General features: G+C 45.3%; 1 protein-coding gene and 1 pseudogene across 1 annotated transcript; one reads left to right on the forward strand and one right to left on the reverse strand.

Annotated features, from left to right (window-relative positions):
• Positions 1–681: 681 nt before the first annotated feature.
• On the reverse strand, positions 682–11579 carry LOC127298548 (pyruvate dehydrogenase E1 component subunit beta-3, chloroplastic). The gene is made up of 3 exons (XM_051328401.1): positions 11365–11579; positions 11154–11283; positions 682–1839 (listed from the first exon to the last, which is right to left on the reverse strand). Exons 1-3 carry the CDS (start codon positions 11450–11452, stop codon positions 867–869), a joined length of 1191 nt encoding a protein of 396 aa, XP_051184361.1. The 5' UTR covers positions 11453–11579; the 3' UTR covers positions 682–866.
• Positions 11580–12135: 556 nt separating this feature from the next.
• On the forward strand, positions 12136–13474 carry LOC127298547 (protein ALP1-like; annotated as a pseudogene).
• The last annotated feature ends 1489 nt before the right edge of the window (positions 13475–14963 follow it).

The following is a 14963-nucleotide window of genomic DNA, read 5'->3' on the forward strand; positions in this document are numbered from 1 at the left end:
TGACAGTCTTTTACGGCACAACAATGCCGACCACTAATTGGGTGATGACCCCTGTGTCTGTACGTCGGTCCACAGGGGATCAAATCATCAATCAAACCCCACATTGACACCATTGTGGCTGACTAAAATAGGTTAATTTTTCCATTTGGAGACGACATTTCCATCGTTAACTGAGACGTATATGGCGCCTTCTTCGTGGAAGTTTTAGAGCTACACGACTCCAATCTTGAATGGACGTGTTCGTGCATCTGCTTGTACGTCATGTACTTGGGTATTTCTGACATGAAGCTATGTTTTTTGGCGGCCGCTCGTTCAGAAAGGTCACCACGGCCTGTGCGATGCTTTCGGTTTTGTCCACTCCTACGTCCCCCACACAAGCCTGAACGACAGGTGTCCCGTAACAATACCTACATATGGCGATGAAACCCAGGACAAGCCGTTCCTACTCTGGGAATTATAAAGGACACGTACCTTAAAGGGTACGTTAGCATACTGCGGCACCATCTGCTGTCTGCATGTCTCTCTATCTGTTTGAGTCGACCAGTGAGTGGATGCAAAACGTACGGCAAGCATAAACGCCAGGCATATGAGGCCAAATAAGCAGCAGCTGTCCGATCTATGCTCCTCCACTTTACAGTCATCCAAGCAGATGATCAAAAAGTTAAAAACCCTCAACACGGATAAGTACAAGAACTTACATTGAGCACAAAAGTTCATAGAATTAACAGGTGGGCCGACAAAGAATAGCTAAGGGTGCGTATAATTCAGTGTGACCAAATTAAGATGGAAACCACTTACACAAGGCGAGCAGATCAAGGCTGCTTTTGAGTCCTGGAAGAAAACATGTAACCAACTCGGCAGCCTAGCTATCGACAGATCTCCTCGATGGCGGCCACGATCTGCAGAGGCTGCACGACGGTCGCGTCTTCCAGAGGTGCAGCATACGGAGTCGGCACATCCTGCGACGACAGGCACATCGGGGGAGCGTCCAGCTCATCCCAGAAGTTGTCGATGATGGCTGACCTCAGACTGGCACCGATGCCGCCGGTCCGCATGCACTCCTCCACGATCAGCACGCGGTGGGTCTTCTTGACGGAGTTTCCGATGGTGTGTAGATCGAATGGCTTCAAGGACCTGATGTCGATGACCTCAGGGTCGTACCCCTTGTTCACCAATGTCTTGACTGCCTGCATCACATGGTATCTCATGCGAGAGTATGTGAGGATGGTCACCTGCGAGCCCGGACGCACCATCTCGGCCTCCTCCAGGCAGCAGATGTAGTCCTCATCGGGGATCTTCTCCTTCATGTTGTACAGAAGGACATGCTCGAACACAACAACGGGGTTCTCACTCCTGATGGCAGCCTTCAGAAGGCCCTTCGCGTTGTAAGGAGTAGAGCAGGCCACCATCTGAAGGCCTGGAATTGACTGGAAGTATGACTCGAGACGCTGCGAGTGCTCCGCGCCAAGCTGACGGCCAACACCTCCAGGGCCTCGGATGACAATTGGGATCTTGAACTGACCACCTGAGGTGTAGTGAAGCATGCCGCAGTTGTTTGAGATCTGGTTGTATGCGAGGAGAAGGAAACCCATGTTCATGCCTTCCACAACTGGCCTCAGCCCCTTCATTGCTGCTCCAACTCCCATACCGGTGAATGAGTTCTCGGCAATAGGGGTATCAAGGACCCGTAGGTCTCCAAACATCTCAGACAACCCTTTGGACACCTTGTATGAGCCTCCATAGTCACCAACATCTTCACCAATCATGCACACTGTAGGATCCAAAGTCATCTCCTCTATCATGGCTTCACGAAGGGCCTCAAACATCAAGACCTCATGCCTGAAAACAATAGAAGGTTAATTCCAGCCATCAGGCATTATCGGACATGAAGTGAGCTAGATATGGTATATTAAACACACATTTCAATTCCTAAAAACGGAACATATGGCATATCTGTATTTCAGAGAACAGAACTTCAGTATTCATTTGATTGGGTGTGAACTTGAACAAACAATAGTAGAGTCACTGCAGATACCCAGAAAGACTCTGGCTACTTTAGAGTATCTCCAGGAGCTATAGTATTTTGGCCCCCAATCCCTAAAAACTGTATTTTTAGCAACTGGAGCAAAAAAAAAAAAATGATCCAAGAGCATTGCTATAACTGTTCCCACACACAAAATAATTTAGGAGACTTCCTATATTTGCTTGATGGATTGTCAAATATCACCTGTGTTGGATCAGTCAAACCCGCGCCGTCCCCAACCCTCCCGTGGCCCCCACCATGCTCTCGTGTCAGGCGCTCGCGGTGGTGGTTGCCAAGCCAGAGAACATGGTGCTTTGGCCGGAGGTGCTACGGCAGCACACACACACGGGAAACTCCTGGTTGGCTCTGCGCTCTCGTCGACTTGCCTTCTCCTGCTGTCTCGCCGGCATGCGCGGCAGACACACGGCGACAGGCCACCAGCCTTCCCGTCGCGCTGAACCAACAAACAAGTAACGAAGCCGAAACTGGGAGATCACAAGCCGCCGCCACCGCCGTCAACTCGTCGAGTGCAATAGAGACCCCCGAGGAATGGTGATTTAGCACCGTATGGGTTCCGATGTATCGCGAGAAAACAGCTGCTGAACGTGAGGAGGCAGCCCAGCGGACGCAGGAGCTGTGGCGCAATGCCTACTTTGAGGCGCCGTCGCCGGAGTGGGCCACAGGGATGGATACCCGTGAACGCGCGTGCGGCTTGATGTGGGAGGTGGAGCACATCCACCCCACCGCTGACTCTGGCGACAAGAAGTTGGAGCAAGACACGCAGAAGGCGGTCCACGAATCATAGGTGTTGTGGAAGGACAAGTGGCTCTAGTGCATCCCCGAGGAACTCAAAGAGTGTTGGACAAGGAGAAGAAAGACGACGAGGAGTCCTCTGACTTCGATGTTGGATATTGGTCTGACTAGTGCTATATTATGTTTGAACTATGTTGTATTTTAGTATGTGTGATGAACTATGTACGTCTGGACTATGTTTTCTATTTGTATATGTTTAGGACCATGTTTGCTTGCATTTTAGTACGCACTATTTGTTTTGTATTTTTTAAATTTTATATGAATTGTTTAAATTTAATTTTATTAGAAAGCCTCGGAAAGCTGATTTTTTTATTTGCCTCCCTATAGCTTCTCTCTCCTCTTCGTAAAACCATTTACCCATCCTATATTTTAGGATCTTTTGGAGATGCTCTTAGCCCAGTAAGGCGTGACTGCCTTTGGTTTTAGAGCAACATATGGGTACTATTATCCACCAATTAATACAGAGTATCTGGCTCATTTTGCTAGACACAAACAGTGTAGCGATTTCAAAATTTTCATATAGTAAATACATATAAACTTGATACAGTACAGAGAGTCAATCAAGTGGAGCTGTAACATGAATTCCTCATGTCTGGGATATACTGACTGATTATACACGATGTAGATTCAACTTTTTTTTTCCAAGCAATCCCCCACCGGGATCGAATTTTCATTATCATGGGATAACGAAAATACATCGTCAGGTTTTTGTCTAGTTATATATACAGCAAAACATCAGCAAACTATGAAAAACAACTCCAGCACCATCGATCTAAGCGGCCACAAGCTACCCTTCTAAGCAAAGGAAAGAATATGTTACAGCGCACAGAGAGTGGAAGCTCCCCGGGAGATGATCAAAAGGCACTAAGAAGATATAGGAAAATTCATCCTGGGAGCATCGAGAAAGGGCTCCATCATGTCTGCATATTATCAGCATCAGCATCTGCATTGTCTTGTGCGTCAGTATCCATAGTAGCATCACTTTGCTCAAGTCTCAGCTGTTGATTGACCACCATCGCATTCCCAGCTTCACCTCTGCCTCCAGCACCCAGGGCCAGATTGATGAGAGCTGCAGCTCCTTGCTGAAGTTGGGCCGCCTCCGTGTCAGAGTGAGCACCTGCCCAATATTTCATAAAAGAGGTAGCAAGGAAGATTAAGTCAACAGGGTTTTTCAGGTTTTTCTTCTCAAAACAGGAGCTATTACGCGTTTTCCAAATTGCCCAGCAAATGGCAGCAATGCCAGCAAACTCACAGTCATCCCCACCAAACTCCAAATGTATTGAGCTGCAGGGCAAGAGAAGAAAAGGTGTAGAATAGATTCATGTGTGGAGCAGAATTCACAAAGAGGGTCACCATTCCAGTTTCTTTTCAACAAATTGTCCTTAGTAGCAATGGCATTATGCCAAATCAGCCAGAGCCAAATTTTGATTTTCAGTGGGATTTTGCTTTTCCAAAGATGTTTGAAGGATCTATCAATTCCATTTCTGCAGATCTGCTTGTACACACTTTTCACAGTGAACTGCCTACTTTTTGTCTATTTCCACTTTGGTTTATCCACAGTATAAGATAAACCCCTCTGATTCAGAATGTTCACCAGGCCACACCATTGTCTCTGCAAGTCTTCAGATAACCATCTCCTGAATGTAAGTCTCCAACCCACATGAGCAGCATCAGCTACAGAAATTGTTTGCTCATTACAAATATTGTATAAATCAGGGAATTTGTCCATCAAAGGAGTATGACCACACCAAGCATCTTTCCAAAAGCTGGTTCTACAACCATTTCCCACTGCCATCCTTCTACCACAGAGATAGATATCTCTAACATGCATCATATCTTTCCACAGTGGAGAATCATTTTTTCTGTGCTTAGCCCACTGTATCCCTGTATCACCCAGATATTTTTTCCTCATGAAATGTTGCCAAGGTCCTTCCTCATTCTCCAGTTTCCACCACCACTTACACATCAAGCTTATATTGAACTTGTGTAAGTCCTTCACACCCAAACCTCCTTTACTTTTGGGTTTACATATCCACCTCCACTTAACAAAGTGGTATTTTCTTTTGTTTGCATCACCAGCCCAGAAAAAGGCCCTGATAGGTTTTTTGATTTCTTCAATGGTTGTCTTATGCAGCAATCTCATGGACATTTGATAAACAGCACTATTGGACAAGCAGGAATCAATCTTTACTAATCTACCTCCAATAGACATAGCTCCACCCATCCATCCACCCATACTTTTCTTCATTCTTTCACCCATGAAGTGCATTTCTGCCACAGATAACCTCCTGGCACATACTGGAGTACCCAAGTATTGGAATGGCCACTCCCCTTTTTGGCAATTAAACAGATCCACATATTCATCCAGTTTCCCTGCATCTTCCAAAACCAACATTGTCTCACTCTTTTCAAAGTTTATTTTCAAGCCAGACATTGTCTCAAAAATATACAAGAGTAATTTTAAGTTCCTTGCTCCCTCCATATCATCTTGCATAAGTAAGATAGTATCATCAAGATATCGTAGAATGGCTACACCATTCTCTACTAAATTATCAGCCAGCCCTTTAATAAGCCCATTCCTTTGAGCAGAAACAATCATTTTTGATAAACTGTTGGCAGCCATGTTAAACAGGAAAGGAGCAAAAGGATCCCCCTGTCTAACACCTTTATAACTGCCAAAATATGGACCCACCTTGTCATTTATTTTGACACTAAGAGTACCTTTAGTCACTGCTTCTTTAATCCAAACAATCCACTTGTTACTAAAGCCTTTTTGTCTGCAACAGTCAATCAAGAAATTCCAGTTGACATTATCATATGCTTTTTCAAAATCTATTTTTAGCACCACACCCTGTTTTTTCCTGGCTTTAGATTCTCTCAACACTTCTTGCAAAAGCATCACCCCATCAGCAATGAATCTCCCTTTGATGAAAGCATTTTGACAAGGATGTATCAGCTTATTCATGACAGGTTCCACCCTGATAGTCATAGTTTTTGTGAAAATCTTGAACAAAACTTGCAACAGACATATGGGTCTATACTTGAATTACTTCAAAGATCATCACTTTTGGGAATAAGTGTGATAATCCCATAGTTAATTCTCTCCAGGTTGATCTCGATGATTATGGAAATCATTAAACATTACGATCAAATCATTTTTCACTACACTCCAACGGTGTTGATAAAATTCAATAGGTATTCCATCGGGGCCAAGACTTTATTCTTCTCCATCTGGCTTATTGCATGATGAATCTCTTCCTCTGTGAAAGGAGCATTCAAAATATTTCTATCATTTTCATCCAATTTCTCATTTTCATCCCAGATACTATCATCTAGTCTCACACCAGAATCCACAACAGGACCAAACAACTGTTTGTAAAAATCAGTAGCATGTTCCATCGTAGCGAGATGTTCCCCTGGATGGTTCTATCCCCATCCTTCGTAGAAAACATTGTTCTTTTTCTCTTCCTTCCATTGGCAATTCTATGAAAAAAGCTAGTATTATTATCACCTTGCAACAACCACTTTTCTCTCGATCTTTGCTGCCGTAAAGCTTCTTCTTTCTCCAAGTAAAGTCAACAACTCTACTCGAATCGTGATTTCCTGCACGCTTGTATACCGGAAATATACCCTTTTTCTTCCGTATCTTCTAACATATCCAGTTCTATGTGTAGATCTGGTTTTTGGTGCTTGTCTTTCCCTCTGATGTTTGCTCCCCAACCTTTCAAACAATTCTTCACTTTTTTCAGTTTGATTTGTACAGTCTCCAAGGAATTTTTTGCATATACAGGTTGCCTCCAAATATCCTCTACCTTTTCCAGAAAACCTTCCTCTTTGAGCCAACTTTTTTCAAACTTAAAATTTCTACTGATCTGCTCTCTATTTTCCAACGTATCCAAGATGATGGGGTTATGATCAGATACTTCTCTGGATATCTTATGAACAGTTACTAAAGGAAACATTTTCTCCCACTCATTAGTCATCAAAAATCTGTCCAGCTTTTCCAGAGTAGGATTTGCTTGATTATTGGACCAAGTATACTGACCACCAGACATCTCAATTTCTCTGAGTTCATATGTATTGATGATTGCATTAAACAAATCAGTCCATTTGCTCTTTCTCATAGTTTTGTTTTTGTCATAAGGAAATCTCAAAATATTAAAATCTCCCCCTATTAACATAGGCAAATTCTGATTGCAACAAATATCACCAAGCTCCCTTAAAAAATCTTCCTTGTCAGCTTCCTGTGCTGCACCATAGACCAGAACCAACTTCCACCTCTGTTGCAACTTCAGATCTTGCAGAATCACACCTATGTAGAATCTCCCCAGCACTGTATCCAGAACATCAAATCTGGAATTTCCGAACCCACCCAGTATACCACCAGTCCTTCCGACAGAAGGAATCCATTTCCAGGAGAATTGATTCCCAGGATCAAGTCTCCTAAAAAAGGAAGAACTGTATTTTTCCTTGATAGTCTCCTGCAACCCAATGAAGTCCAGTTGTTGCTCTCTAACAAAATCTGACAAGAAAATGCTCATACCCTTCTTCCCCACTCCTCTACAATTTAAGCTGGCACCTATCATAAATATTTGGGGTTTTTCCTCCTGATCCTGGATCCAGTCACAATGCCACACACAGGGTGATCATTAGTGACTTTCTCCTGGGCAGCACACAAACCCGATTGTGCTCCCACTCCCACCCTCTTCTGTCTGTTCTTCTCCAGGGATCTTTGAATCTTACAAGCAGACTTCATCCTTTTCTTAGTTTTCTTTGACAAAAAAGGAGTATATCCTTCATCATCCATATCTTCCTCACCAAATCCCAGAAACAAAGTATGTGTACCAGCAGTATCACATTCAGCCTCCTTACCATTTGCCTTCTTAATTATTTTCTCAGCCAAATTATGTCTAGCTACTTCAAGGGCTTTAATATGATTTATTTTTTCAAGATTAAAGGAACCAGGAGCAACCCCCATTTCTAAAGCTCTAGCACCAATATCTTCATCATCTAAAACAGCAAAGGAATTTACTGAGTTAAGATTTGTACACAGGATAGATCCAAACTTGGTTATGGAGTCTTGTACCATCTTCAGTCCTGTTGGTTGTGGTGGGCATACCTGCAATTCTTGAGCTTGCTCTGATGGTCTGCTCCCCTTGCACCCTTGAGTTTATCGCCATATGTTCCTCCTGTGTTAAGCTTTCCTGCATCTCATCCTGCATCTGTTCAAGTTCAGGTTGAGGACCATCCATAGGAATGACCACAGCTGTCCTTTCATGTTCCAGAGAAGGAGCAGCTAGTCCCATGATCACACCTTGCACAAATTCTCCTTCCTCTTCCTCACCCTGTTCAACTGCTTCATCTTCACTACTTCCATAATCCACCATATCCAGATTATCATCATCACCTCCTTGATGTTCAGGTACAGGCATTTCTTGATCCTCAATTATTGGTTCCATAACCTTCTGATATGTCTTCTGGTGCATGAATACCTTGTCACTACCATTTTTTGTCAAAGTATCCAGGAATTTCCTGAAGGACTCATTGTTATCTGGCACAGGTACCTCAGAATTGATCACGTGTAACTCCCGAACAAGAGCATTTACAACATCTCTGTGAACCTCTTGGAGTGGTACACTATCGAAGGAGTTGGAATTCTGTCAAGATTTGCGAGAAGATGATGTAGCATTGCCATCAAGATCGCAAGTGATCCCCATTGCTCTGTTCACTTTTGTAGCAAAGGATTCGGATAATTCATCAGAAATACTTGAAGAGCTGACTACAACATTCTTTCCCTTCTCAACCTCAATATTGCTAGCTCTCTGTTGATTTGTCTGTGAGCTTCCACCACCAATGGTACTAGTGTTTTCATTCCCAACATTATCTGTAGCCCTTCTCTCTTCTTCTCTCCCAGTCCTTTGTCTTTTTGGTGAACTTTGCTGTGTACCAACATCATTATTATCTACAGCTGCAGCATAGTAATTAGCAGGGGTAGAAGAAGGATCAATGACTTCTCTAGTGAATTGGAATTCATAAAACCCCTTCTTGATGGTGCCAATTCTTGAACTGGGAACCAAAGCAGGGTCCTGACAACCAATTTTAACTCTCACATATGCAAAGTTTCTGAGAAAATTCATATCCAAAGCCAAAGGCACCCCAGCCATGCTTGCAACATAGTACACTGTGGATTTATTTCTATATTTCATAGGAATCCCTTTCACCCTGAACCAAGTTTCCTCCATGACAGCAAAGGGCTCAACATCACCAGCCCATTTCTCAATCTTGATGATAGCATCGAGCACCGTCTTCATGAAAAATTTCCCAAAATGTGAGAGCTCTTCAATACATTTGGCATTAGGAAATCTAGTCACAAACCGATTCTCAGCCTACTTTGACATAAAACCGCCATTTGTAACCCATGGTATCGGACCAGGACACTGAAATTCATGCTCCATATCCCCGAATGTAACATCACCTCGCACAACAGCTTATCGAGCATAGTTCAATAATTCAAGGGATTGCACTTCGCCTTCTACTGCAGAATCATGTAAAAACCTTGCCCAAAATCGGGACTCCCATAATATGGCGCACGATATTCCCATGGATCCCTTTCCCGGCAAATACTAATGTGATGATTTTTCCCACAGTTCGGACAACCCGAAACTCTTCATTCCTAACATTCTGGAAAGGTAAAGAACTCAAAGGAACCTCTCTACTAGCAACAGCAACCGACGGAGGTACACAGGACCCCATCGGAGCCGTACTGACCAATGGAACAACGGAAGCTGTGTTGACAGATCTCCCTGCATTTGACTCAAGCGGATCTGAGGGTCGGACGGGGTTAACTGAACTCACCACAGTATTTTGATGGGGAAGAGTTGATGAAGATGCGGTGGCGAAGGAGTTCACGGAGGTGTCTGCACGCGTCCCAGCCATCTCCTGCCGATGAGCCCATCGATCTCGGTTGTTCGTTGTCGCCATCTCCTCTTTCCTTTGGCGCTCCGCCAAGGCCCGCTCCCTTGCTGTCCTCTCTGTAATGCGGATAGTTTCCGCACGACGATGTTCTTCCTCCAACCTTCGTTCCTCACTGCGGCGGCGTTCTTCAGATCTGCGCCTCTGCTCAGCCTCACACCTTCTATCCTCCTCCAAACGGCGATCCACCTCCCTTCTCCTGTCTTCATCCCAACGTCTCTCCTCCTCCCATCTCCTTTCATCTTCGCGCCTTTCTTCAGCCGATCTGAACCGAGGATTGAAGGCTGGACGCTGATATCCACCTCGCATCCCCCTGCGCGGAGGAGAACGATGAGGCGGGCGTCGATCCATCTCGCTCACCACTTGCACAAAGGATCTACTGTCACCGGATCTCACCCCTTGCCAGATCCTTGGAGGAGAATACGATGGCGCTCGATTTCGTGGTGGATCTGCGGGTTTGACGAAGACGACGCCGCACGTCGCCCTCGATCTAGGGTTTGTGGATGGGAAGTTGTGAGAGATGCGGTCGGTGGCTGGTCTGATTAACCCACGGATTGGGCTCGTAGGAACAGTGCTGGGCTGAGGCCTGACCGAGCAAGTTTCCGCCATGGCTTCAAAACGGGCCTGGAGCCCAGAAACCAAATCTCCCGCGCGTACACAGGACGGCGAAATCAATGGCGCCAACCTCTGTTCCATCGCGATCCGCGGACCGATCAGAGCACGATGGTTCGGAAAATCCACTGATAATCCATTCACGATTCGACGATCTCCAACAATCCTCTCAATTTCCAATCCTGCATCATCCAGCAGGAAAGTAACCCCATGATCAGATCGGAGGACCGAGCCATACCTCCGTCGGCCTTCATCGAAGTAGATCGCCTTCCAGCGCCAAATCCTCGCCGTCGCGATCTCCGGCGGGCGGGGATCCTCGGCGGCAGGACGGCGCCAGAAGTCGCCAGCGTGTCGCCCCCGAGACGTGCGACTCACGGAACGGTCCATCTCGACCAAGTAAAGCTATTTGCAACATAAATACATGGGAACATGGTTTTCCAAGGATAGACCACCCTATACCAGTCATCACATCTAAATAAAGCAGTTAATCTTGTGTCTAATTAAACTACATCAGAACCCCTATTACAGAACACAAAACCAAGCAGTATACTCATATGAAGTATAATCCATAGATAGAAATGAAGAATCAACGACCAGGGGCAACAGTTTGGTGCAGGAACATCTAAATTAAGATGAACTGTTTGTCCAATTAGAACCACTTCGTATGTTTATCTCCCAGGAGCGATGACATGTAAACAAAATAATACAAGTAGTGGATTGCACAAATGCCTACCCGCCAGCAGTGGAGCCTGCCGCCTCATCCTTGACAGCGGCGGCGCGGGCCGCCACCAGCCCGCCCCGCGCCCGCGCCCGTGCCGAGCCCGGCCTCGTCGACCCCGCGGCCAGCCGCACGTTCGTAGCCACTGGGCGCGGTCACAGTCGGTTAGCCACTTCGCACAACCGTAGAGCGCGCACGCAGACGTGAGTGGGGAGTCGGCGCGTACCTTGCGGGATAGCGGCGGATCTGGACTTGGAAACGGCGCCGTGCAGCGCGGCCGCCGTGGCATGCAGCGAGGTGGCGGCGGCGGCCATTGGGTCTCGTGGTGGTGCGGCCGCGCCGGGCTGGTGCTTCGGCGAGGTTGGGGGACGGAGAGCACGAGGTGAGCAGCTCGCGGCGACGACGTGGCGTGCGTGAACAGGGTCTACGGCCCGAGGGCTACGAGAGGGGCCACCTGCCCGTAGTTGCTTCACGGGCCGTGGTGTATGGACTTAGCGTATGCAAGGCCTGGAGCCTCGGGGTGCATCGATAGCCTCTTGTTTTGGATGCACCTGGTCCAGTCAGGCGGGCTGGCCCAGTAACTCTTGTTTTTTTTTCACCCAACAGAGGCAGATCTTATATACCGATCAGGTCGATGCATACGGCACGCCGCACACCCGTGGTCAGGTATAGAGCCTGGCCCATTTCTATTTTTCTTCTATTTTTTTATTTTCTGGTTATTCTTTCTCTTTCTTTTTTGTTTGTTTTTCTGTTATTTTCTTTTCATTTTTCCTTTTTCTTCAAATTCATAAAATGTTTAAATTTAAAAAAATGTTCAAATTAGAAAACTGTTCAAACTTTAGTTCAAAGCTCAAAAATATTCAAATTAAAAAAATGTTCATATTTGAAAAAAAATCAAATTTGAAAACGATTCAAATTCAAAAAAATGTTCATATTTTGAAAAGTGTTAACATTTTGGAAAAAATTCCACGTTTTAAACACACTCGTTTGCCAAGGAGATAGCCATAGAGGTGAAGGAAATCCTTGAATCTCATGACGCAAGATCTCTCGCCAGAAGTGCTCCGAGGGCGTACGTGAACAGACCACGCGAAGAAGCTGCTGATCGGTTAGTACGTGACTACTTCTGTGAAAATCCTATCTACCCCTGTGAAAATCCTATCTACCCCGAGAAAATATTTCGCAGGAGATTCCGGATGAGAAGAGCTCTCTTCGAGCGTATCGTCCACGCACTAGGCGAGTGGTCTCCAGAGTTCACACAAAGGAGAGATGCTCTTGACCGTGAAGGTCTATCTCCATTGCAGAAATGTACGTCTGCTATTCGTCAATTGGCGTATGGTACTCCGGCGGATGCTCTCGATGAGTATCTAAAGATTGCGGAGTGCACTTCAGTTAAGTGCCTGAAGTTGTTTACGGAAGGGGTGATTCACATATTCGGTGACTATTATATGCGAAGGCCCAACGTCGACGATGTGCAGCGCTTACTCGATATTGGTGAGAGTCGTGGGTTTCCTGGCATGTTAGGAAGCCTCGACTGTATGCACTGGCGATGGGAAATGTCCCATGTCTTGGAGGGGTCAATTCACCAGTGGATATAAAGGCGCCCCTACTCTTATTTTGGAGGCAGTTGCTTCACAAGATCTTTGGATATGGCATGCCTTTTTTGGTCTTGCTGGATCAAACAATGATATCAACGTGCTTAATCAGTCAAAGTTGTTCGTTGAGGAACTAAAAGGGCAAGCTCCTAAAGTGAGTTACCGTGTAAATGATAGGGATTATGAGCATGGATATTACCTAGTGGATGGAATTTACCCCGAATGGGCTGCATTCGTGAAGTCAATACCGATGGCACAAACTGAAAAGCACAAGTTATTTGCCGCATTTCAAGAAGGAGCGAGGAAGGATGTTGAACGTGCTTTTGGTGTGCTCCAGGCACGATGGTCCATTTTGCGTTGTCCGGCACGTTTATATGACCGTGGAGACATCCACAATATTATGATAGCTTGCATAATTCTACATAACATGATAGTTGAGGATGAAAAAGAAGAGGCAGGCAATGTTCTGGATTTGAACCATGAAGCGGGCTCATCTACTGCCTTTCCATCGGTATTTACCCATGGTGACATGCCTGTATTTGCCGAGGTGCTTGAAAGAGATGCTAGAATCCGGGATCGTCCGACGCACAAAGCTCTAAAAAATGATTTGATAGAGCATATTTGGAAAAAATTTAGGCCACGATAGATCATTTTCGTGTCTTTATCTTTATCCGTGTAATGCTAAATATTATTTATATATTTAATATTATTATATTGGAACTTATTTTTATTTTGGTTCATTTATTCATTTGTGTGTACTAGCAAACAAATTTTAGATTGATACATGCCACAAATAGATCACAATGTTTAAGTACTACTATGGATCCTACATGGTAATAAATAAGGTTTTGCATGTTACTACATCTATGACACCACCCACTATGGAGGTAGTAACATACACAATGTTACTAGTCTTAGTTACTCCCCACTATGAGCAGCCTATTCAAGCAGCAGCTACATCACCACCAAGTCCGACCGTGCAGCTATTTTCCCCTTGGCCACGTGCACACAAGTTATCCATTCACCTGTGTGTGTGCCTGTTTAGCTAGCTAGTAATGCATGCAATCCATCGATCCATCCACATTGCCAGCTTGCTTGCTTAGCTCCACACGCAGGCATCTTGTTTCCGTTCGTGGCCGGTATGTCCGCAACTGGTTTGACAAAAATACCTGCACATCTTTTGGCCTCCGTTTTTCCGGCGATCGTATCCGTTCGTTCCTATCCGGCGCAACCACTACTCCTTCACTAACGCCGCCTCTCCGACATGACCTTCCTCGACATCGGCGACCTTCGCCACTTCCTCCCCGACCCGACGTGAGACCTCGACCATAAGCCCTATTTTATAAAATGTGCTATTTTGATCTTGTTGCATTTGTCATATCATCATGAGTTGCATCGCATCGCATATTATGTGGTTGTTTCGGGCAAATAGCGATTCACCTAATAATAAACATGGAATTGTGCGGGATTGTTATTTTGTCCCGGTTCCATTTAATTTTGCCGTAGATCACCCATGCCTTGTGTTGCCATGTTAATCAACATTTAATTTGCGGGGTAGATAAACAACTCGAACCTAATAATTATTTGTCGGAATTCCGATTCCGTTTAAATTGCATATAAGTTGCATCGCCGCATCATGTTTGCCATGTCATGCATAACATATCATGAGCATGCCGATTCTTATGCCGTAGTAGTAAGATTTGCATCCGATGTGTGTTCCAGTATTTGCTTCTTCTCGGATAGGCTCGCGAAGTGGTGTTGTGAGATACGACAAGTTCTCCGGATGTTCCTCGTCAAGCTTTAACAGGCAAGCATTTCCCTATACTCCTGTCCCTGCAGGAGTCGCTCACCTATTTTATTTTGCCTTCTCCCTCATGCTATCCTTAAGTTGCGTTCTTATCACGTGTCCTTCCCACTTGTTACCTCAAGCGGCCTATATTGTCTCCACCAACCTCCTACAGCTATTGTTTGGTTATCGGGTCTGCCTTGCGAGTCGTAGTGCATGCTAGTGCTGTTATATCTCGTTATCGTTACTGCTATCTTATCGGGTTATATGTTGGGAAGAATCATGGTTACTTTAGTTGTTGATAATTGTTTAGCGGAGGCATCGGTGAGTCAGCTGATCGTTTTGTGACAGCTCACTTGTGTTTCCTAAATATCTTAGGACCCCGATTTCTTGTTATCTGTTCCGAGACTGAGCGCTCTAACCACACGTGAGTATGCTTACCGGGTC

This window comes from Lolium perenne, chromosome 5, assembly GCF_019359855.2.
Source record: "Lolium perenne isolate Kyuss_39 chromosome 5, Kyuss_2.0, whole genome shotgun sequence".
Lineage (NCBI taxonomy): Eukaryota > Viridiplantae > Streptophyta > Magnoliopsida > Poales > Poaceae > Lolium > Lolium perenne.

What these genes read in the sequence shown, in the direction of transcription:
- LOC127298548 (XM_051328401.1), bottom strand. Translation starts at nt 11,452, where the DNA reads ATGGCCGCCGCCGCCACCTCGCTGCATGCCACGGCGGCCGCGCTGCAC. An exon ending in ATCCGCCGCTATCCCGCAAG is followed by an intron (nt 11,284 to 11,364) that starts GTACGCGCCGAC and finishes GACCGCGCCCAG; the next exon opens with TGGCTACGAACGTGCGGCTG. An exon ending in GCAGGCTCCACTGCTGGCGG is followed by an intron (nt 1,840 to 11,153) that starts GTAGGCATTTGT and finishes TATTGTTTTCAG; the next exon opens with GCATGAGGTCTTGATGTTTG.